Source organism: Xenopus laevis, chromosome 4L (assembly GCF_017654675.1).
Source record: "Xenopus laevis strain J_2021 chromosome 4L, Xenopus_laevis_v10.1, whole genome shotgun sequence".
Classification (NCBI taxonomy): domain Eukaryota; kingdom Metazoa; phylum Chordata; class Amphibia; order Anura; family Pipidae; genus Xenopus; species Xenopus laevis.
The window spans coordinates 154,925,661-154,950,026 of record NC_054377.1 but is presented as its reverse complement, the minus strand read 5'-3'; the positions used below and the strand labels follow the sequence as shown (position 1 = coordinate 154,950,026).

General features: G+C 46.4%; 2 protein-coding genes and 1 non-coding gene across 3 annotated transcripts in view; 2 read left to right on the top strand and 1 right to left on the bottom strand.

The window, feature by feature from the left end:
* Positions 1 to 15,308, bottom strand: part of LOC108705353 (protein polybromo-1-like) — a gene marked incomplete at its 5' end in the record, with an annotated part of 55,778 nt that extends 40,470 nt beyond the window's left edge. Inside the window, 10 exons of the mRNA XM_041591073.1 lie at positions 1,367 to 1,458; positions 1,949 to 2,034; positions 2,724 to 2,822; positions 3,286 to 3,354; positions 3,830 to 3,937; positions 4,736 to 4,882; positions 5,056 to 5,203; positions 5,822 to 5,919; positions 10,481 to 10,636; positions 15,234 to 15,308. Of these exons, the coding sequence (XP_041447007.1) occupies positions 1,367 to 1,458; positions 1,949 to 2,034; positions 2,724 to 2,822; positions 3,286 to 3,354; positions 3,830 to 3,937; positions 4,736 to 4,882; positions 5,056 to 5,203; positions 5,822 to 5,919; positions 10,481 to 10,636; positions 15,234 to 15,308 (1,078 nt within the window). The remainder of the gene's footprint in view (positions 1 to 1,366; positions 1,459 to 1,948; positions 2,035 to 2,723; positions 2,823 to 3,285; positions 3,355 to 3,829; positions 3,938 to 4,735; positions 4,883 to 5,055; positions 5,204 to 5,821; positions 5,920 to 10,480; positions 10,637 to 15,233) is intronic.
* Positions 15,309 to 15,551: 243 nt separating this feature from the next.
* On the top strand, positions 15,552 to 22,100 carry gnl3.L (guanine nucleotide binding protein-like 3 (nucleolar) L homeolog; the record flags this gene model as incomplete). Its single annotated transcript, NM_001087179.1, is given in 15 exon segments — positions 15,552 to 15,581; positions 16,334 to 16,392; positions 16,471 to 16,608; positions 16,873 to 16,980; positions 17,640 to 17,708; positions 17,789 to 17,921; positions 18,219 to 18,322; positions 19,247 to 19,382; positions 19,875 to 19,962; positions 20,271 to 20,442; positions 20,594 to 20,736; positions 20,912 to 21,048; positions 21,227 to 21,423; positions 21,519 to 21,576; positions 21,687 to 22,100. Coding segments are annotated over 15 exon segments (1,632 nt in total). The 3' UTR covers positions 21,764 to 22,100.
* Positions 17,995 to 18,072, top strand: LOC121403555. Its single transcript, XR_005967406.1, has one exon. It is a non-coding gene; the product is annotated as a small nucleolar RNA SNORD19 (small nucleolar RNA).
* Positions 22,101 to 24,366: the final 2,266 nt, after the last annotated feature.

Below are 24,366 nucleotides of genomic sequence, written 5' to 3'. Positions count from 1 at the left end.
TGCTGCGAGGCTCATACACCTCAGCAACCGCTCCTCCTCTGCCTCGCCATTCTGTCAATCCCTGCACTGGCTTCCGTTACCTTTCAGAATCAAATTCTAATTAATGACACTGACTTTCAAAGCACTTCATAACTCTGCCCCACCCTACATCTCTGAACTCATCTCTATATACTCACCCACTCGCTTACTACGCTCCTCTACTGACCTGCTCCTCAACTCTTCTCTCATTACCTCCTCACATGCTCACATTCAAGACTTTGCAAGGGCTGCACCCCTCCTCTGGAACTCTCTCCCACCGTCTGTCCCACTTTCTCCCAACCTTTCTGCTTTCAAGAAATCTCTGAAAACGCACTTCTTTCGAGAAGCCTCCCCTCACTCTGCTTAACTACCAAACGCAACACCACATACAGTACCACATTTCTCACCCACTTAATTCGATCTTGCCCACTCCCACACCTTGTGTATTACTCCCTTCCCTTTAGAGTGTCAGCTCTTTCTGCATAGGGCCTTCTTCACCTTTTGTACCGGTATTGATTGTGATGTTTGTAACTCCATATGTTCTATGTATAGAATTCATGTGATTTAGTTGTATAATCACATTTACTTTACAGCGCTACGCAATATGTTGGCGCTATATAAATACATGTTAATAATAAACCTTACTTGAACCAAAAAAAACAAAAGATGAAATGTGTGTGTTTATGTCCAGCCCAAGGCTTTCCCCAGGTCCAGGAACACAGCCTGGAACACTGACATCAAGGGAGGTGAAACAGATCAGGACCCAGGGAATTTTCTACCTATTCACTAATCCCCAGAAGTTAACAAGATGGGGGAGAGAAATCCATTGGGGAGCAGGACAGTAGCAATATCTTGCACCCAACCTTCCTTCACTCCACTTACCTAATTAACTCTGTCTAAGAGAAGGAAATATGAAAGTGCCTGGAAGCAAACGACAATGAAAGTGAGAAGAATTGGCAAGAGGGAAAGTAACTGCTCTGTCTGTGTCAGACACCGGGAAGCACAGGCAACACCAACACATACTGACCAACATCTGGGAAATGGCTACTCAATACAACCAGTACTGTACAAGGAAGTGATCACCTTTTTAGTGTTTTGATTGGCTCAGGACTGTTGTTGGTGAAAAATCTAAAAAACAATGATTCACTCAGCAGATGTTAACAAGAAGGGTCCAAGTATAACATTTAGAAAAGGTTCCGATGACTTGACCTAACAGAACAGCTGACCAATACACTGGCCATATTTGGGAATCCCTTCTTGTGCATTTAACCTATAGAAAACTAGAATAAAGGCAACAAGATGATCTACTACAAACACAAGTGCATTCTGGGAAATACTGAAAACTTACCATTTAAAGATGCGTCCTCCTCACTTTCTGACCCATACTGCAAAGCCATGGTGATGGCAGAGAGACGGTCTCCTTGTGCCGGCCTCTTGTTCCTGCAATTACAGACAATTCCTTACAGTGGCTTTATAGCAATCGGATGCCCCCAACATGGTCACATGACAGATTAATGGTAACTACAGAAATGTTGCATTCCATAAGGTGTATGAACTAGGGGCTATATGGGACCCCTCATCTGGAAAGCAATTATAAAGAAAGCTCAGAATCGCATGAACATGGAGTGCCCTTTAGGCACCTAATTCCATTATTTTTAAATTATTTCTTTTTTTCTCTGTAATAATACATTGTACTTGATGGGAAGTAAGTTGTGAAATCCATATTAATTCAATATTAGTGGCAAAACTCCTAAAGGAATGGAGATCCAGAGAAGCCCCTTATGCAGTTGGATAATAGATCCCATATCTGTATTAGAAAGTGCCCGTAAAGCATGAAGACAATAATAAACAGCAGTGGCACCTACAGAAGCCGAGGGGCTATGGTAGTCCAAATAGGACTCAATGTGCAAGTGGATCCCACGTTCCTTACCTGCTCCGGAGACTTGACTTGCTCATCTCCGCACTCTCAATTTCAGACTTTTTTAATGCAAACAGTTTTTTAATGGTATTCGCATCCTAAAGGAACAAAAATAAAAGTTAAACCACAGCAGATACTGAGATGAAAGAATAATAAGCACCGAGGCCTCCCTCTCACACAGACTGGAGGCCACTCATTAGGCCACCATCTCTCAGAGACAGGAGGCTGCCAGGCCTTTCCCACAGACCTCCTTCTCTCACTCACACTCACTTCTCTCACTCACACTCACTTCTCTCACTCACTTCTCTCACAGAAAGGAGGCTACCAACTGCCAGACCTCCTTCTCTCACTCACACTCACTTCTCTCACTCGCACTCACTTCTCTCACTCGCACTCACTTCTCTCACTCACACTCACTTCTCTCACTCACACTCACTTCTCTCACAGAAAGGAGGCTACCAACTGCCAGACCTCCTTCTCTCACTCACTTCTCTCACTCACACTCACTTCTCTCACAGAAAGGAGGCTACCAACTGCCAGACCTCCTTCTCTCACTCACTTCTCTCACTCACACTCACTTCTCTCACTCACACTCACTTCTCTCACAGAAAGGAGGCTACCAACTGCCAGACCTCCTTCTCTCACTCACTTCTCTCACTCACACTCACTTCTCTCACAGAAAGGAGACTACCAACTGCCAGACCTCCTTCTCTCACTCACTTCTCTCACTCACACTCACTTCTCTCACAGAAAGGAGACTACCAACTGCCAGACCTCCTCCTCTCACCTTGAAGACTTGAGAGCCCGGTTCATTGTAAGTCTTTGCATTCTTTGTCAGCAAATCCATGTCTTTGGCCATTGCATTGACACTTTTATAGTGACCAGACTGTGAAGTGAGAGAGACAATCAGTTTTCTTTGAGACAAAGAAGTAAATGTTAATATGAGGAGACTGGACAAACAGTGAAGCCATAGCACATGCTGAAATAATAAAGGCAAAATAATCCAGTAACCCCTTAATGGATTGAACCAATAAAGTGTCAATGAGAAAGCAATGTTTTAGAGTTAAGAAAGAGAAATGGAAGCCAATCAGAGGCAATATTTTCCCACATCACATTCAAACGTCCCCTGTAGGAAATGCTAAGCTGTAAAGGAATATTCTACACAGGCCAGGGCTACTGGGCCATATAAAAGGGTTACCAGGCTGAGACTGAGTTTGAATAGGACAGACGGCAGCCAACTCATTGACAGGAAAACAGATATAGATAGAGATCCAAACTTGAGATAAAGGTGTGGGCTGCACAGGTTGGGACTACTAAGTAAGCAGCAAGGTTCTTCCTCATCTCAGTACCTGAATCCTCTGAGCAATTGTCTTGAGATCGATGGGATCCTTTATGACTGCATAGTAATCTGGGTAATGCTGAAAAGCAAGAAGTGACAGTGAAGTAGGACACTAAGCAGAGAGACTGTTAGTATATATATATATATATATATATATAATACACAAAAGCCATGAATATCCTGTAAATTATATCCTTATAAACGGTGAGTTCTGATGTCATCAGTTATAAACGGTGAGTAGTGATGTCATCAGTTATAAACGGTGAGTAGTGATGTCATCAGTTATAAACGGTGAGTTCTGATGTCATTTCTGTAACATGACTCACTGAAATTTGTGTATTATAATAAATAAAGTTCCCCCAGTTGTAAAATATGAGGATATTAGAAGTCACCTCGGAGTTCCATGACCTGTATAAAAACACTCGGCCTTCGGCCTCGTACTTTTATATGGTCATGAAACTCCTCGGTAACTTATAATATCCTTATATTTTACAAGAGGGGGTACTTTATTCACTATATATATATATATGTGTGTGTATCAGAGGGCTACTCACCACTTTGGAGGGCAGTTTCTGAAAGAGTTCACTGATCAGCCTTCCCCCAGGGTGAGTGGCAGTAGTGACAGACTCCAGCAGCTGCTCGAACGTCGGCTTTAGGTAATTCTGTAGAGATAAGGCCAAGAGGGAAATTCACTAGCCACAAGTGGTGCACTGTGGGTACTGACTGATACCCCCATGTGACCAGCAAGCATGACAAATGTGAGAGGGGGAACATGTTGGCTCCAGACAATTGTGCGGCTGAGAAAGCAGGTTGCTGAGGACAGGGGTCTCTCACATTTAACTTACAGTTTTCTTACTCTACCCCCTATAAAGTTCTGTTCAGCAAATCTTCAGGGACCCTAGATGAGACCCCCACATCTACTGCTGCAGTCAAACATACCCCCATTACTTCAGCTGAATGAGTTATATGCCCAGCCCCCACTTACTCCTGAACCCAATCTAAATTTCACCCTTGGACACGATGGACCCAACAGATTCCCATCTAATGAATCTTATAGGACTTGACATTTAAATCTGGGAAAAACCTTCAAACATCCGTTAATATATAATAATAATTTGGCTGATACATTAGATAGGTATAAGAAGGGGTTGGATGGTGTTTAGCAAGTGAGGGAATACAGGGATATGGGAGAGAGCTCATAGTACAACTTGATCCAGGGACTGGTCCCATTGGAGTCAGGAAGGAATTTTTCCCCCTCTGAGGCAAATTGGAGAGGCTTCAGATGGGTTTTTCACCTTCCTCTGGATCAACTGACAGTTAGGCAGGTTATATATAGACTTAAGGTTCAACTTGATGGACTAACCCTAATATTCCAATGTAAGGCCTAAAACAGAACATTCCGACTTACACCTGCCCTTTATTATAAGAGCAGCAAGAATGAAGGTAAAACAGAAGCTTACTTCCTCTTCAGGTGCTGCACTCCCACTCTCCTGTGCCTCTTCTTCCTCATCATCTTCCTCACATTCTCCTCTCTGAACAAACTCGTTCCTTGTACGGAGGTAGACATCCCATAGTTTGCATGCGGCTTTATATTCTGGACTTTCAGGCTGGTGTGAGGGATAAAGAAGATATTAGGTGCTCATCTGGTTAGTGTTGTACCTCGCACTGCACATTTACTGGCCAGTAATCCTTCTCTTTATTTATAAGAAACAAGGGCACAGAAAGGCAACTGCATGGCACACGGGTAGAGAAGAAAGCATGGGAGCATGCGGGGCCCTACCTTATAATAAGCCTTAGTATTCTGGAAGAGCAGCTGAAAGTCTGCAGTGAGTAAGCGCACGTCATCATACTCTTCCATCTTCAGCTTCTGCTGAATCTTCATCAGGTCAATGGGCTGAGAAACCACTTCATAATAATCCGGTTGGTTTCTGTGTCAGGGAAACATCTTATAAATAAATCCAGCTAAATATCCACCCATTCTCTAAATTTGTAAAATAAGATTATTCTTTCAGAGACCCAACCGTAAACCAACTGCTATCCTAAATTTATGTGCTGATAGCAAATAAGCCTTCACCCTTAGATTTTGGAATAAGTGCCTGGGAGGCCACCGGGAACCCACACCTTTAATTAAATGTTATAACAGTGCTCTCAACAGTGCCTACTGCTCCTGCTAAACAATTGCTCACTGGGGCACGGACTGATGGGAATGTGATAGGGACCTTAGATTGTAAGCTCACTGGGGCAGGGACTGATGGGAATGTGATAGGGACCTTAGATTGTAAGCTCACTGGGACAGGGACTGATGGGAATGTGATAGGGACCTTAGATTGTAAGCTCACTGGGACAGGGACTGATGGGAATGTGATAGGGACCTTAGATTGTAAGCTCAGTGGAACAAGGACTGATGGGACCTCAGATTGCATGATGCATGAAGGTGTGTGAGAAGCTGCAGAATAAGACAAAGCTAATAAAACACACTTATAACTGCTGCTCTATATAAGTCTGGATAAGGGGAACATGGAAATGATTGTGGGTGGGACACTTACCTGCGCTTGGGGGCTCTAATAAAGAGTTCACACAGTATCCGGCCCTGCTCATCCTTATAATCCCGGATTGTGTTGTAAAGTTCATGGCAAACTGCAATCTGAAAGGATAAACAGATTAAAACTCTCTATAAATGTTACAGTGTGGGGCCCCCAATGTAGAGCCGTGCAGCAACAGCCATTACTTACTGTCAGGCCCTAATCACAAAGATGCATGCACAGCTGCACACTCACACACCTGCACTCTCGCACACCTACCTGCACACTCACACGCCTGCACTCTCGCACACCTACCTGCACACTCGCACGCCTGCACACCTACCTGCACACTCGCACGCCTGCACTCTCGCACACCTACCTGCACACTCGCACGCCTGCACTCTCGCACACCTACCTGCACACTCGCACGCCTGCACTCTCGCACACCTACCTGCACACTCGCACGCCTGCACTCTCGCACACCTACCTGCACACTCACACGCCTGCACTCTCGCACACCTACCTGCACACTCACACGCCTGCACTCTCGCACACCTACCTGCACACTCACACGCCTGCACACCTACCTGCACACTCGCACGCCTGCACTCTCGCACACCTACCTGCACACTCGCACGCCTGCACTCTCGCACACCTACCTGCACACTCGCACGCCTGCACTCTCGCACACCTACCTGCACACTCACACGCCTGCACTCTCGCACACCTACCTGCACACTCACACGCCTGCACTCTCGCACACCTACCTGCACACTCACACGCCTGCACTCTCGCACACCTACCTGCACACTCACACGCCTGCACTCTCGCACACTCACACGCCTGCACACCTACCTGCACACTCACACGCCTGCACTCTCGCACACCTACCTGCACACTCACACGCCTGCACACCTACCTGCACACTCACACACCTGCACTCTCGCACACCTACCTGCACACTCGCACGCCTGCACACCTACCTGCACACTCACACGCCTGCACTCTCGCACGCCTGCACTCTCGCACACCTACCTGCACACTCACACGCCTGCACTCTCGCACACCTACCTGCACACTCACACGCCTGCACTCTCGCACACCTACCTGCACACTCGCACGCCTGCACTCTCGCACACCTACCTGCACACTCACACGCCTGCACTCTCGCACACCTACCTGCACACTCCACGCCTGCACTCTCGCACACCTACCTGCACACTCGCACGCCTGCACTCTCGCACACCTACCTGCACACTCACACGCCTGCACTCTCGCACACCTACCTGCACACTCACACGCCTGCACTCTCGCACACCTACCTGCACACTCACACGCCTGCACTCTCGCACACCTACCTGCACACTCACACGCCTGCACTCTCGCACACCTACCTGCACACTCACACGCCTGCACTCTCGCACGCCTGCACTCTCGCACACCTACCTGCACACTCACACGCCTGCACTCTCGCACACCTACCTGCACACTCGCACGCCTGCACTCTCGCACACCTACCTGCACACTCGCACGCCTGCACTCTCGCACACCTACCTGCACACTCGCACGCCTGCACACCTACCTGCACACTCACACGCCTGCACACTCACACGCCTGCACTCTCGCACACCTACCTGCACACTCACACGCCTGCACACCTACCTGCACACTCACACGCCTGCACTCTCGCACACCTACCTGCACACTCACACGCCTGCACACCTACCTGCACACTCACACGCCTGCACTCTCGCACACCTACCTGCACACTCACACTCTCACGCTCACACGCCTACCTGCACACTCACACACTCTCACACGCCTGCACACCTACCTGCACACTCACACACTCTCACACGCCTGCACACCTACCTGCACACTCACACACTCTCACACGCCTGCACACTCGCACGCCTGCACACCTACCTGCACACTCGCACACCTACCTGCACACTCGCACACTCTCACGCTCACACGCCTACCTGCACACTCGCACACGCCTGCACACTCGCACGCCTGCACACCCGCACACCTACCTGCACACTCGCACGCCTGTAAACTTGCACACCTGCCTGCACACTCACACATGCCTGCACACTCGCACGCCTACCTGCACACTCACACACGCCTGCACACCTACCTGTACACTCGCACGCCTGCACACCTACCTGCACACACACACACACTCTCACACGCCTGCACACCTACCTGCACACACACACTCTCACACGCCTGCACACCTACCTGCACACTCCCACGCCTGCACACCTACCTGCACACTCGCACGCCTGCACACCTACCTGCACACTAGCACGCCTGCACACCTACCTGCACACTCGCACACCTACCTGTACACTCGTACGCCTGCACACCTACCTGCACACTCGCACACCTACCTGCACACTCGCACGCCTGCACACCTACCTGCACACTCGCACACCTACCTGCACACTCGCACGCCTGCACACCTACCTGCACACACACACTCTCACACGCCTGCACACCTACCTGCACACTCGCACGCCTGCACACCTACCTGCACACTCGCACGCCTGTAAACTTGCACGCCTGCCTGCACACTCACACGCTCACATGCCTGCACACCTACCTGCACACTCGCACGCCTGCACACCTACCTGCACACTCATACACTCTCACAAGCCTGCACACCTACCTGCACACTCCCACGCCTGCACACCTACCTGCACACTCGCACACCTACCTGCACACTCGCACGCCTGCACACCTACCTGCACACTCGCACGCCTGCACACCTACCTACCTACCTGCACACTCGCATGCCTGCACACCTACCTGCACACTCGCACACTCTCACGCCTGCACACCTACCTGCACACTCGCACGCCTGCACACCTACCTGCACACTCACACACTCTCACACGCCTGCACACTCGCACGCCTGCACACCTACCTGCACACTCGCACGACTGTAAACTTGCACGCCTGCCTGCACACTCACACGCTCACATGCCTGCACACCTACCTGCACACTCACACTCTCACACGCCTGCACACCTACCTGCACACTCGCACGCCTGCACACACACACTCTCACACGCCTGCACACCTACCTGCACACTCGCACGCCTGCACACACACACTCTCACACGCCTGCACACCTACCTGCACACTCGCACACCTACCTGCACACTCACACACGCCTGCACACTCGTACGCCTGCACACCTACCTGCACACTCGCACGCCTGCACACCTACCTGCACACTAGCACGCCTGCACGCTTACCTGCACACTCGCACACCTACCTGCACACTCGCACGCTCACACGCCTGCACACCTACCTGCACACTCGCACGCCTGTAAACTTGCACGCCTGCACACTGGCACGCCTACCTGCACACTCACACACTCTCACACGCCTGCACACCTACCTGCACACTCGCACGCCTGCCTGCACACTCACACACTCTCACGCTCACATGCCTGCACACCTACCTGCACACTCGCACGCCTGTAAACTTGCACGCCTACCTGCACACTCACACACTCTCACGCCTGCACACCTACCTGCACACTCACACGCCTGCACACCTACCTGCACACTCGCACGCCTGAACACTGGCACGCCTGTAAACTTGCACGCCTACATGCACACTCGCACGCCTGCACACCTACCTGCACACTCGCACGCCTGCACACCTACCTGCACACCTACCTGCACTCGCACGCCTGCACACCTACCTGCACTCGCACGCCTGCACACCTACCTGCACACTCGCACGCCTACCTGCACACTCGCATGCCTGCACACTCGCACACCTACCTGCACACTCGCACACCTGCCTGCACACTCGCACGCCTGCACACTCGCACACCTGCCTGCACACTCGCACGCCTGCACACTCGCACACCTGCACACTCGCACACCTACCTGCACACTCGCACACCTACCTGCACACTCGCACACCTACCTGCACACTCGCACACCTACCTGCACACTCGCACACCTACCTGCACACTCGCACACCTATCTGCACACTCGCACGCCTGCACACTCGCACACCTGCACACTCGCACACCTACCTGCACACTCGCACACCTACCTGCACACTCGCACACCTACCTGCACACTCGCACACCTACCTGCACACTCGCACACCTATCTGCACACTCGCACGCCCGCACACTCGCACGCCTACCTGCACACTCGCACGCCCGCACACTCGCACGCCTACCTGCACACTCGCACGCCTACCTGCACACTCGCACGCCTACCTGCACACTCGCACGCCTGCACACTTGCCACTCGAGAGAGAGAGACAGGTCAAATGTGGGAGAAAGAGGTTTTTTACCATATTGCGATATCAGGAAATACTTTCTCTCAGCACTATCAGCACCTCCCCCCACAAAGTGAATCCCCCCAGTTGCTCATTGACTATGGAAAAGAGAAGGAAATAAGACTTCCCTGTAACAAAATGATTTCCCTGCTCCTACAGAGAGGCCGGTCTTACATCCAATGAAAACAAGTGTATCTGTATAAATATCTATATCTATATATATATATCTATTTACTGTATATAAATATAGGGAAGAATGACAGTCCCAACATGAGCTGCACAATATCTGACCCACATGGGGGACAAATGGATCTGCCCCCGTATGTGAGGGACATCACTTGTACATGAGCTTCCCATCTACTTACTGGATCCACAGGGGCCACATGTGGGGGTCGTCTTCTCTTGCGCCCAGAGTTGGGGGTGCTTGTAGAGTGGGGGCTGTCATCAAAGTCCCCCCCACTGACACTGCTGGAAGGAGAGGTCGTCCGACGCCTCTTGGAGCTCACTGGTTCTGTTGTCTCCTATAGTAAAATACACACCAGTTATTGACATTTATATATAGTATTTATATTTATGTATAATAATGGGGGGGGATATAGAGAATAAGAGGATAATAATGGGGGGATATAGGGAATAAGAGGATAATAATGGGGGATATAGGGAATAAGAGGATAATAATGGGGGATATAGGGAATAAGAGATAATAATGGGGGGATATAGGGAATAAGAGGATAATAATGGGGGGGATATAGGGAATAAGAGGATAATAATGGGGGGATATAGGGAATAAGAGATAATAATGGGGGATATAGGGAATAAGAGATAATAATGGGGGATATAGGGAATAAGAGGATAATAATGGGGGATATAGGGAATAAGAGATAATAATGGGGGATATAGGAATAAGAGATAATAATGGGGGGATATAGGGAATAAGAGGATAATAATGGGGGATATAGGGAATAAGAGGATAATAATGGGGGATATAGGGAATAAGAGGATAATAATGGGGGATATAGGGAATAAGAGGATAATAATGGGGGATATAGGAATAAGGGGATAATAATGGGGATATAGGGAATAAGAGATAATAATGGGGGGATATAGGGAATAAGAGGTAATAAGGGGGGATATAGGGAATAGAGGATAATAATGGGGGATATAGGGAATAAGAGATAATAATGGGGGATATAGGGAATAAGAGATAATAATGGGGGGATATAGGGAATAAGAGGATAATAATGGGGGATATAGGGAATAAGAGGATAATAATGGGGGATATAGGGAATAAGAGGATAATAATGGGGGATATAGGGAATAATAAGGATATAATAATAGGGGGATATAGGAATAGAGATAAAATGGGATATAGGGAATAAGAGATATAATGGGGATATAGGAATAAGAGGATAATAATGGGGGATATAGGAATAAGAGGATAATAATGGGGATATAGGGAATAAGAGATAATAATGGGGGATATAGGGATAGAGGATAATAATGGGGGATATAGGAATAAGAGATAATAATGGGGATATAGGGAATAAGAGGATAATAGGGGATATAGGGAATAAGAGATAATATGGGGGATATAGGGAATAAGAGGATAATAATGGGGGGATATAGGGATAAGAGATATAATGGGGATATAGGAATAAGAGATAATATGGGATATAGGGAATAAGAGATAATAATGGGGATATAGGGAATAAGAGATAATATGGGGGATATAGGGAATAAGAGATAATAATGGGGGATATAGGAATAAGAGGATAATAATGGGGATATAGGGAATAGAGATAATAATGGGGATATAGGGATAAGAGATAATAATGGGGATAAGGGAATAAGAGATAATAATGGGGATATAGGGAATAAGAGGATAATAATGGGGGATATAGGGAATAAGAGATAATAATGGGGGATATAGGGAATAAGAGGATAATAATGGGGGATAGGAATAAGAATAAGGGATATAGGGAATAAGGAATAAGGGGATATAGGGAATAAGGATAATAATGGGGATATAGGGAATAAGAGATAATAATGGGGATTAGAATAAGAGATAATAATGGGGATATAGGGAATAAGAGGATAATATGGGGGATATGGGAATAGGAGATAATGGGGGATATAGGGAATAAGAGGATAATAATGGGGGGATATAGGGAATAAGAGGATAATAATGGGGGGATATAGAATAAGAGATAATAATGGGGATATAGGAATAGAGATAAAGGGGGATATAGGGAAAAAGAGGATAATAATTGGGATATAGGGAATAAGAGATAATAATGGGGGATATAGGGAATAAGGATAAAAATGGGGGATATAGGGAATAAGGATAATAATGGGGATATAGGAATAAGAGATAAATGGGGGATATAGGATAAGGAAATATGGGTATAGGAATAAGAGATTAATGGGGGATATAGGGAATAAGAGATAATAATGGGGGATATAGGGAATAGAGATAATAATGGGGGATAAGGGAATAAGAGGAAATAATGGGGATATAGGGAATAAGAGATAAATGGGGAATAGGGAATAAAAAAATATAGGAATAGAGATAATAATGGGATATAGGAATAAAGATAATAATGGGGGATATAGGGAATAAGAGATAATAATGGGGGATATAGGAATAAGAGATAATAATGGGGATATAGGATAAGAGATAATAATGGGGGATATAGGAATAAGAGATAATAATGGGGATATAGGGAATAAAGGATAATAATGGGGATATAGGGAATAAGAGATAATAATGGGGGATATAGGGAATAAGAGATAATAATGGGGGATATAGGGAATAAGAGATAATAATGGGGATATAGGGATAAGAGGATATAATGGGATATAGGGAATAAGAGATAATAATGGGGATATAGGGAATAAGAGGATAATAATGGGGGATATAGGGAATAAGAGATAATAATGGGGATATAGGGAATAAGAGGATAATAATGGGGATATAGGGAATAAGAGATAATAATGGGGATATAGGGAATAAGAGGATAATAATGGGGGATATAGGAATAGAGGATAATAATGGGGGATATAGGGAATAAGAGATAATAATGGGGATATAGGGAATAAGAGATAATAATGGGGGATATAGGAATAGAGATAATAATGGGGGATATAGGAATAGAGATAATAATGGGGGATATAGGGAATAAGAGGATAATAATGGGGGATATAGGGAATAAGAGGATAATAATGGGGGATATAGGGAATAAGAGATAATAATGGGGGGATATAGGGAATAAGAGATAATAATGGGGGGATATAGGGAATAAGAGGATAATAATGGGGGATATAGGGAATAAGAGGATAATAATGGGGGGATATAGGGAATAAGAGATAATAATGGGGGATATAGGGAATAAGAGATAATAAATGGGGGGATATAGGGAATAAGAGGATAATAATGGGGGATATAGGGAATAAGAGGATAATAATGGGGGGATATAGGGAATAAGAGGATAATAATGGGGGATATAGGGAATAAGAGGATAATAATGGGGGATATAGGGAATAAGAGGATAATAATGGGGGATATAGGGAATAAGAGATAATAATGGGGGGATATAGGGAATAAGAGATAATAATGGGGGGATATAGGGAATAAGAGGATAATAATGGGGGATATAGGGAATAAGAGGATAATAATGGGGGATATAGGGAATAAGAGATAATAATGGGGGGGATATAGGGAATAAGAGATAATAATGGGGGGATATAGGGAATAAGAGGATAATAATGGGGGATATAGGGAATAAGAGGATAATAATGGGGGATATAGGGAATAAGAGGATAATAATGGGGATATAGGGAATAAGAGGATAATAATGGGGGATATAGGGAATAAGAGGATAATAATGGGGGGATATAGGGAATAAGAGGATAATAATGGGGGATATAGGGAATAAGAGATAATAATGGGGGATATAGGGAATAAGAGGATAATAATGGGGGATATAGGGAATAAGAGATAATAATGGGGGATATAGGGAATAAGAGGATAATAATGGGGGATATAGGGAATAAGAGGATAATAATGGGGGATATAGGGAATAAGAGGATAATAATGGGGGATATAGGGAATAAGAGATAATAATGGGGGATATAGGAATAAGAGGATAATAATGGGGGATATAGGGAATAAGAGATAATAATGGGGGATATAGGGAATAAGAGATAATAATGGGGGATATAGGGAATAAGAGGATAATAATGGGGGGATATAGGGAATAAGAGGATAATAATGGGGGATATAGGGAATAAGAGATAATAATGGGGGATATAGGGAATAAGAGGATAATAATGGGGGATATAGGGAATAAGAGATAATAATGGGGGGATATAGGGAATAAGAGGATAATAATGGGGGGATATAGGGAATAAGAGGATAATAATGGGGGATATAGGGAATAAGAGATAATAATGGGGGATATAGAGAATAAGAGGATAATAATGGGGGATATAGGGAATAAGAGGATAATAATGGGGGGGATATAGGGAATAAGAGGATAATAATGGGGGATATAGGGAATAAGAGATAATAATGGGGGGATATAGGGAATAAGAGGATAAATAATAGGGGGGGATATAGGGAATAAGAGATAATAATGGGGGATATAGGGAATAGAGGATAATAATGGGGGGATATAGGGGATAAGAGGATAATAATGGGGGATATAGGGAATAAGAGATAATAATGGGGGGATATAGGGAATAAGAGATAATAATGGGGGGATATAGGGAATAAGAGGATAATAATGGGGGATATAGGGAATAAGAGGATAATAATGGGGGATATAGGGAATAAGAGATAATAATGGGGGGGATATAGGGAATAAGAGGATAATAATGGGGGATATAGGGGATAAGAGATAATAATGGGGGATATAGGGAATAAGAGGATAATAATGGGGGATATAGGGGATAAGAGATAATAATGGGGGATATAGGGAATAAGAGGATAATAATGGGGGATATAGGGAATAATAATGAGAGGATAAAGTATGAGAATCTAGAGAAAGAGAAGAATAACAATAACAAGAGGAGACACAAGACACAATGGTTCCCCACATGTAACAGACAGACACTCACTCCTCTTCTCCGCCAGACAGACAAGCGCTGCCGCTGCCACACGGGGGTCGCCAGGATTGTGCCGGTGTCAGGGGGTCGTTAGAAAGTTTGGGAAGAAGCAGAAGCAGGAGAATCGGTGCCGGCACCAAGATGCCTACACGGGGCGGGGTTTCAGGACAGGATGGAGGCACGCTGGGTCAGACGCAGTACGTGATTAGGTCACTTCCGTATTGCCGCTACCGCAGGAAGCCAAGATCTCGCGTGAGACTGGTGTCACGTGATGCGCGTTACTGTTGGTTTGGGAGCGCGCACAGAAGTCTCACACGTGGTGAGATCAGTAGCGAGAGACAGCGGCCATGAAACGTCCGAGTGAGTGTTTGTTTCTTATTCACCCTCCCCTGAGTTCTGTCTCATTTACTTCTACTTCTTGTTCTACTGGGGCTCCCGGATACACCGAGTGTTCTCCTCATATTCTCTCTACTACTGACACCGACTTCTCCGACCCTCGGTCACTCCCCGGCCTTCCGTGAGGCATTCAGGGACCCCTAGGACCCCCTCCCACACCTGAGACCCCCTCCTACCCCTGGGATCCCCTCCTACCCTGAGACCCCCTCCTACCCCTGAGACCCCCTCCCACCCCTGGGACCCCCTCCCACCCTTAGGACCCCCTCCTACCCCTGGGACCCCCCTCCCACCCTGAGACCCCCCTCCCACCCCTGGGACCCCTCCACACCTGGGACCCCCTCCTACCCCTGGGACCCCCCTCCTACCCCTGGGACCCCCTCCTACCCTGGGACCCCTCCTACCCCTGGGACCCCCTCCCACCCTGGGACCCCCTCTTACTCCTGAGACCCCCTCCTACCCTGGGACCCCCTCTCCTACCCCTGGGACCCCCTCCCACCCCTGGGACCCCCCTTCAGACCCTGGGACCCCTCTTAACCATGAGCCCCCCTCCTACCTCTGGGACCCCGAGACCCCCTCTTAACCATGAGACCCCCTCCCGCCCTCTCATTCTCAGGGGTCACTAATGCTGTGTGACGTGTGTAACACTGATGATGATGTATTTAAAGGGCAAGTAGTCCCTGTGCAGCAGCTGAAATGTCTTGTCCTTGTTGTTACAGAGCTAAGGAAATCCAGCAAACGCCTGAGCTGCCACAAACGCTACAAAATCCAGAAAAAGGTGAGTCCCCCCCGGCCTTTATATTTATATGTAGTGTTTGTTCCCCCAGTCTCACTCTCTCCTCACCCCAAACCTCAGGTCCGGGAGCACAAGCGCAAGGTGAAGAAGGAGGCCAAGAAGAGCGGCCCCAGGAAACACAAGAAAGACATCACTGTCCCTAACGCTGCCCCATTCAAAGCTCAGATCCTGCAGGAGGCACAACTCCGACGTCAGCAGGTCATTACTTATTGTCTGTATAAGATATAGTTATGGCTGTATATAAGATATATAGTTATGGCTGTATATAAGAGATATAGTTATGGCTGTATATAAGATATATAGTTATGGCTGTATATAAGATATATAGTTATGGCTGTATATAAGATATATAGTTATGGCTGTATCTGGCACAGTCGGGGTGTATATAGACAGTATCTGTGGGTGATATATGGAATTTGGGGGTGACTGGCTGATAAATATAAAGTGTTGTTTCCCTTGAAGCAAGAGGAATTGAAGCAAAAGCAGAAATTAGATCGACAGAAGGAAGTGGCAAAGAAACGAAAGTTGGAGGAGAAGAAAAATAACAATTCTGAAAAGAAAGAAAAAAGGGTAAGTTGCAAATGTTCCAGAGGCTGATGATTGGCTGAGCTGTTATCCAATCAAAGTAGTTCTGATAAATGAGGGTTATTGGGGCGACAAGGTGTAAAGCAGTGAAACAATTTACTAATGGCGGCAAGAGAGAACACTGAGTGGTTAATATATAGAGAGAGAGAGAACATGGAGTGGTTAATATATAGAGAGAGAGAGAGAACAGTGAGTGGTTAATATATAGAGAGAGATCACTGGTTAATTAATATATAAATATAGAGAGAGATCACTGAGTGGTTATTATATAAAGAGAGAGAGAACAGTGAGTGGTTAATATATATATATATATAGAGAGAGATGGATGGAGAGAGAGAGAGATGATTGAGAGGTTAATGATAAAACTGTCTGTTTCAGGATAAAAAGAGAAAAGTAATAAATATATATATATATAGAGAGAGAGAACAGTGAGTGGTTATATATATATATATATATATATATATATATATATATATATATATATATATATATATATATATATATATATACAGAGAGAGACCAGTGAGTGGTTAATTAATATATATATATAGAGAGAGAGAGAACAGTGAGTGGTTAATATATATAGAGAGAGAGACCAGTGAGTGGTTGATTAATATATATAAATATAAAACTGTCTGTTTTAGGATAAAAAGAGAAAAGTAACTAAAACTCCTGACGATCCGGACGTGGTTTTGTGTCGGCAGGTGAACAAGGTGGGTTTTCAGATTGGGCCCTGGGATTGGTCTTGTGTGAGGGGGAGGGGCTAAACGTGTCACATGATTGTCACCCTCAGGTGCTGGAGCAGAGCGATGTTATTGTGGAGGTTCTGGATGCCAGGGACCCATTGGGCAGTCGATGTTCTCAGGCGGAGGAAGTCGTCCTTAAATCCCCCAATAAGAGACTTCTGCTCCTTCTCAATAAATCAGGTGACTGGCACATTCCCTGCCATTGGCTCTTCTATTTCACACCTTAAAGGGCCAGTGCGGACGAGGCAGCGCTAAGAGATGAGGAGAAACGTGAAATAAATCTGATGTAACCATGACGACTGTCAGATCCAACTCTGATCTCTGCTTGTCTCGTTCCGTTGGTTCCAGAGTAAGAGATTGTTATTCAGCAGCAAAGCTTGGGGTGCGATTAATATCGGAGACAAACCCAGGGGAGAGAGGAGACCCCCCCCCCCGTGTGTAGAGAGGAGACCCCATTAAGCTGTGTCTGTTTTGCAGATCTTGTGCCCAGGGAGATGGTAGAGAAGTGGCTGCAGGTTCTGAGCGCTGAGCTTCCCACCGTGCCGTTCAGATGTGTTGCACAAATACAGAACAAGAGTGAGGTACGTTGTGACTTCATGTTGTTGTTGTTGTGACTCGATGTTGTTGTTGTGACTCGATGTTGTTGTTGTGACTGGATGTTGTTGCCAGTCAGTGTGTAGCTGACAGTTGTGCTGAGTCTAACTGGCCGGTCACTGGGGGCGCTGCTGGTCTTTGTATTAGTCACAGACAGGAGGGGGTTAATGGCTCTCATTCCTCTTGGTAAATATCCAGCTACTTGGGCTCAAGCTGAAACATGAAGACTAAACTGGATTCTGATTGGTTTATGACTGAGCACAAGATCCAACTCTGATTTCAGCTGATGGGAAATTGTCTGGCGCCTCTCTCTGCCCTCGATACAACGTTTTCCCATTGCAATTGCTGGGCCCATTGTCACTATATCCACTTGTCCCATTAGGCACCAGTATAGTCCCCCCCCCTCTCTCCTCTGTGCTGAGCAAAGGTGTAGTGCAGACAGGGCAGGGATGTACAGCTCAGGGCTTGGCCTTATCCACTCTTTCTTCTGTTCTGAGCACATGACTAGTGTCTGACAGAGATAAACTCTGTGTGTATAATATATATATGTATATGTATATATATGTGTGTGTGTAATAAATAAATAAATATGAGTGTGTGTGTGTATAATATATATATATATATATATATGTGTGTGTGTAATAAATAAATAGATATATATATGTGTGTGTAATAAATATATATGTATATATATGTGTGTGTGTGTGTGTCTGTAATAAATAGATATATATATATGTGTGTGTAATAAATAAATATATATGTGTGTGTGTTGTTGCTGTGCCAGATATAAATACAATGAGTTACAGGTGTGAGAGGAGAAGGGACCTGGGAGTCATTTGCTTCATTGTCTCTTGTTTGTGTAACGTCAGCTGATTGGCTCTGACACTTATTCTCTTTTATTATTGGTGCAGAAGAAGAAGAAGAAGAAGGTTCCCGTCAGCGCTGATCTGGTCACAGACCCCAAATGTCCCGGGGGGCAGGTCTTACTGAAGATCCTTCACAGCCTGTGCCCCTCCCACAATGAGGCAATTAAAGTGGGTGTGATTGGTAAGCACCGCCCCCCCCCGGTCATACTGTTCTTCATGTGATTATGGGACGTGAGGGCTGTTACACTCTGATAACGTGGCCATAGACACACAGATAATATCGTACGAAATGAATTTTCGTCCGATATTCGTTGCGTGGATGGTGGAAAAAGAGCCGACCGATATCGGCAGAAGACTTGGATATCAATTGGCTCGTTGATCAGGCTGGACGGAAAATTTGGATCGGGTGCCTTTGAAGGGACCCAAACATCAGCCAGTGTTACTGCTGAATCATCAGATACAGGTAGAATTCTATTGTTTCTATATTATATCTGACCATTCAGCTCTACACGTGTGTATTGAAACAAACGATCTTTCTTGGAAACATCTTTTCAAAGAAAGATCGTAATTGTTATGTCTATGGCCACCTATAGACATGCACAGGATTTGTAGCGTAGATTGTCAGTGATTGGTCAGTGTGTCTGTGTCTCACTGTCTGTCTCTGTCTCTGCAGGATTTGCCAACGTGGGGAAGAGCAGTGTCATCAACAGCCTGAAACAGTCTCACGTGTGTAACGTCGGCCCCAGCAAAGGCACCACAAAGTAGGAATATAAGTGCCCCCCATCTGTGTGTATCGTGGGTGCTCCAGTCATTCAATGTGGGAGTCATTGAGGCACAAGTTTAGGTGCAAGGCTGTCCCTGGGGTTGAACTTTCCCTCAATTGACGGGTGGGTTGAGCATAAAGAAGTGTTAGTGAGTGAGAAGAGAAGGAAGAAATGTTCCTGGTGGCTCAGTGAGATGAGGAGAGATTGGGGCTGACTTTCCTGTGGAGCTTCCGTCCAATCAGACCTTGAGGCCACACAAAGTGTTATGTGACTCCTCCTCTTACACCCCATGAATTTCCCCTCAGGTTCCTGCAGGAGGTGCGACTGGACCCCCAGATTAGACTGCTAGACAGCCCTGCCCTGTTGGTGTCGCCCCACAATCCGCCAGTTGCGCTCATGTTGAGAAGTGCGTCTGAGAGTAAAGTGGACGTGTTGGCTGCAGTGGAAGCCATCTTGAAACACTGCTCCAAACAGGAGGTGAGTCCTCTGAGCCTCTGCTCCTTGGGGTTTTACCCCCGGCTCTGGCCGTTAACACTTGCCATGCTGCCACCTAGCCCTGGCTCCTCCCCTTTCCCACTATATGTGGGACTGGCCCAGTATCCCAGTAACCCCTGTCCCTTTATTGCAGCTGATGTTGCACTACACCATTGCTGACTATAGGAACAGCCTGGAATGTCTCACGTTACTCGCGCACAGACGGGGGATGCTGAAGAAAGGGGGCGTGCCTGACACAGAGGGGGCCGGACGACTGCTGTTTAATGATTGGATGGGGTAAGTAAAAGATCTGACATATCCATTATACTATAGTTCTGTCCCTTTACTGACGCCATGTGCTGGGGGCTCTGGGGCTGCTACAACAAACTGGGGTTACTGGGCCCCATTATTTAGGGGATTGGGTCGTTGGTGTAATAACCCTCACACTTGTCTGGTTTCTCTCTCCTGTAAGACCAAGAATGAAATATTACTGCCGGCCCCTCGACTCTCCTGTCTGTCAGCCCCACATCAGCAGAGAGGTTGTAGCAGCGATGAGCAGCGGCATCTGTAGCGAGGAGCTGGCCATGGACAACGCTTCTACCCTGAAAGGTGGGTGTTTGGGCCTCCGGTGCTGCTCAATACACATCGGCTGAGCTTTAATCCTGATATAAGATCCCTTCATGGTTTGGTTGCAGAGACATGTAGTTCAGCAAGCTCTACACCGTGCCATATTGTCTGCTCCTCATTCAGATGCTGAAAGCCCCACGTTTATTTTCTCTTCCTGCAGCCCTAAAATGCCCCAACTCTGCCAACATAGTGGTCTTTGCCTCCGTTGGACCTACCAGCGCCATCATGGATGAGACCCAATTGGTGGATCCAGAACCAGAGCTGATTGAAGAAGAGTTAGAAGAAAATGATGGAGAGGAGGAGGAGGATATGGAGGAGGAAGAAGATGATGATGATGAAGGCAGTGAGGAGGAAGAGGTGAGGGAGTGAGCACCAGCTGAAGTCAGGGCAAGGCCACCCTATCCCAGTGTCTCTGTATCTGATATTTTGTGCTAATTCTCTGATCTTTGCAGGACCTGGAAGCCAAGAGTCTGACACAGGAAGTGACATCTGCAAAAGAAAAGGATTCAAGTAAGTGAATTATATCCAATCACCTCTTCCCTCCCCCATACTCTCTACATTGTCTCCCCCACTTGGATCAAGCCTATGCTAAGCCCCCCCCCTTGCGTCTCGTCCCACAGAATCAGCCGGTCCGGCCGTGAGCTTTGATCAGGCTGCAGATGATGACACTTACGATTTCAACACCGACTTTGTATAAAACGCTGCCGAGATTGTTCCTTCCCATTGGATCACACAGTCCTGCGTCCTCATTGGTCAGCTGCACCCTCTGTGTGACTGGGGAGACGTAAAGCCCTATAAGGGTCACACAGGGGTCCCACCGCTAATGCCACATCCATGTAACCCTGGCTCCCCCTCAGCTGCAGGCTGTGGCCCCGACATGCAGAAGGGCAGCCTGGGAATCCTCTATTCTACTTCCAGGTCCATGGATTGGGCCAAACGCTCCTCACATGGAGAATGTCCTGGGTTCTGTGAATCTCATAATATGATCTGCTGTATCTGGATTTCACCTTTCAATAAAAATATTTGGATTTTCACTTGTTTTGTTTCCACGTGAGTCACAGCCTCAGTCTGCAGCTTTGGGTTCAACAAATAAACGAATTGCTAATAAACTTGGTAATAAGATCATCCACATTCATTTCAACCAACTTGAGTTCTCTCGAGGGCTGGAACTTTTCTGGACTACGAGGTGGAAGCCAGTGTTGACCGCTCCCCTTTTTTTATATAACCACGCCCACATTATCACAAGAAATGTAATCTCATATCCATATTAAAGGGGACCCGTCACCCAAAAAAAATATTCAAAATCCTATTTTATCACATTAGTCAAGCAAAATGAACTTTAATTACACTTATATAAATGATTTGAATCTTGTTTCCATCAGTCTGGGAATTCAGAATTATAACAAGCAGGCAGGAGCCATTTTGTATCATCTCACAGTCTTGTTTGTGCACCAGAATGGGGGACCTGATGTCCATCCCCATGTCCTGGTTACACAATTAAATGGTGAAGAGATTGGGGGGAATGTGGGGAGAGCAGTGACATGTAGGAAGTGCTGAATGGAAAGTGAAAGGAATTGCCTAAGGCAAAGAGGAGGGGCAGGCAATATTTGATTGACAGCAGAGATTTTTAAATGAGCTTACAGCAGCTATGAATGCTTTAATAAAAAACAGAAATTGGATTTCATGTTTAATTTGAAAAGTACTTTTATTATACAGATTTTTGTGTCTGGGTGACAGGTCTACTTTAATGGTGGTAGCACCCCAAAAAACCAAATTGGTGCTCACTGCAGGGAGATCACTCATGAAAGAAGTTGATTGAAATCCATATTCCTCCTCTTCCTCCCTGTATATAACACAGCAACTCCCCAGCACTTGAATAACCAGTGTTTCTTCAGGTCCTAAAGAGATGGGCCCCTCCTTCTAAAGACGGGAAACAAAAACACCCTCCCCTGTGGTTTTGGTTCATGTCCTCCAGGGACCAGGTGAGTATTGCAGGATTCCTGGGTTTTCCCCTTCTGGGGTTGGCAGGAGAGCTAACTACCATCCGTTATTAGCGCTCACCCCTAGCTGTGGGTCTGCAGTGTGGCCTTCCTCTCTCCCCCCTTATGAGTAGTCTTGAGGCACCAGCCACTGCTGTAGGACTTGTGCGGCAAAGGGAGGACTGACGGAACTTGTGCGTAGTCACGATGTCAAGGTCCGCGGGTTGCCCTTCCCTGCTGGTGAGTGTTAGGCACTAGCCGGTGCTGTATATCTGTGCGGCTGGAGGAGCGGCTTGTGCAGGCAAGGATAGACTCGCACCAACACCTGCTTCTCCTCCGTTCCAGGTTACGGCTGGTTGGTCACGTGACGACCCGGCTGCAAATGTAAAAGCCGGATTTTCTGGTCAGTGGTGTAGCCTCCCTACACTGCGGCTACTGAGAATATATTTATTAATTCTGCTAAGCATTAGCCTTGAGGCCTGGTTATAGGAGTAGATTGTAGGGATGTTGGTTATCTGCAACCTTCTCTCTTCTTGTAGCCATGTCCTCCCGCTCTGAAGCTGGAGATGGAGAGAGAAAGATCTAGAGATGTGCGATGTGCAAGGCCAGGCTTCCTCAGGGTTGTACTAATTATCAGAAATCACTTACTGGATGTGAAAAATACCAAGTCCTTTCCAGTTCTCTAATGAAACAAATCTATATCTATATTTCCCTTCAGTGACACAGGTACATGGGAGTTGGGGGTTAATAATAAATCCCAGGGCTGTCGGGTGTAATGATTAGAGAGAATAGAATGTAATGTATGTGACACAGGCAGAGTGAGTGAGTGTAGAATACAGACACAATAAGAACACTCAGGGATGTGCTTGTATTGCTCATTTATTTCTACAGTTTCAGTATCATGTGAAAGTCACACTCCATAACAACATGAACTCACCCTCTCAACACTTACTCCCCTGTACAAAATGGAGTCTGACCACTTACAACTTACCCCCCAAACAGTGAGAAATATCAGCTGAGCCCTGTCTGATAGTGACTGATCTCTCCCTCCTCATGAGACTATTCACCAGCCCTCCCCAAGTACTAACATGACATTTTCTCCTCACAACCCCCATTATAACACAGTCACCCCCCCCCCCCACACACACACACACACATACATACATACACACACACACACATACACATATACACACACAGACACACACACACACACACACATACACAGTTCTCCCTCCTCACACGTCCCCACAAGTGACAGACCTTCCAGCCAGCACTGACTTTCCCTTCCCTCACACACAGACACTCCATGAGCCCCTCC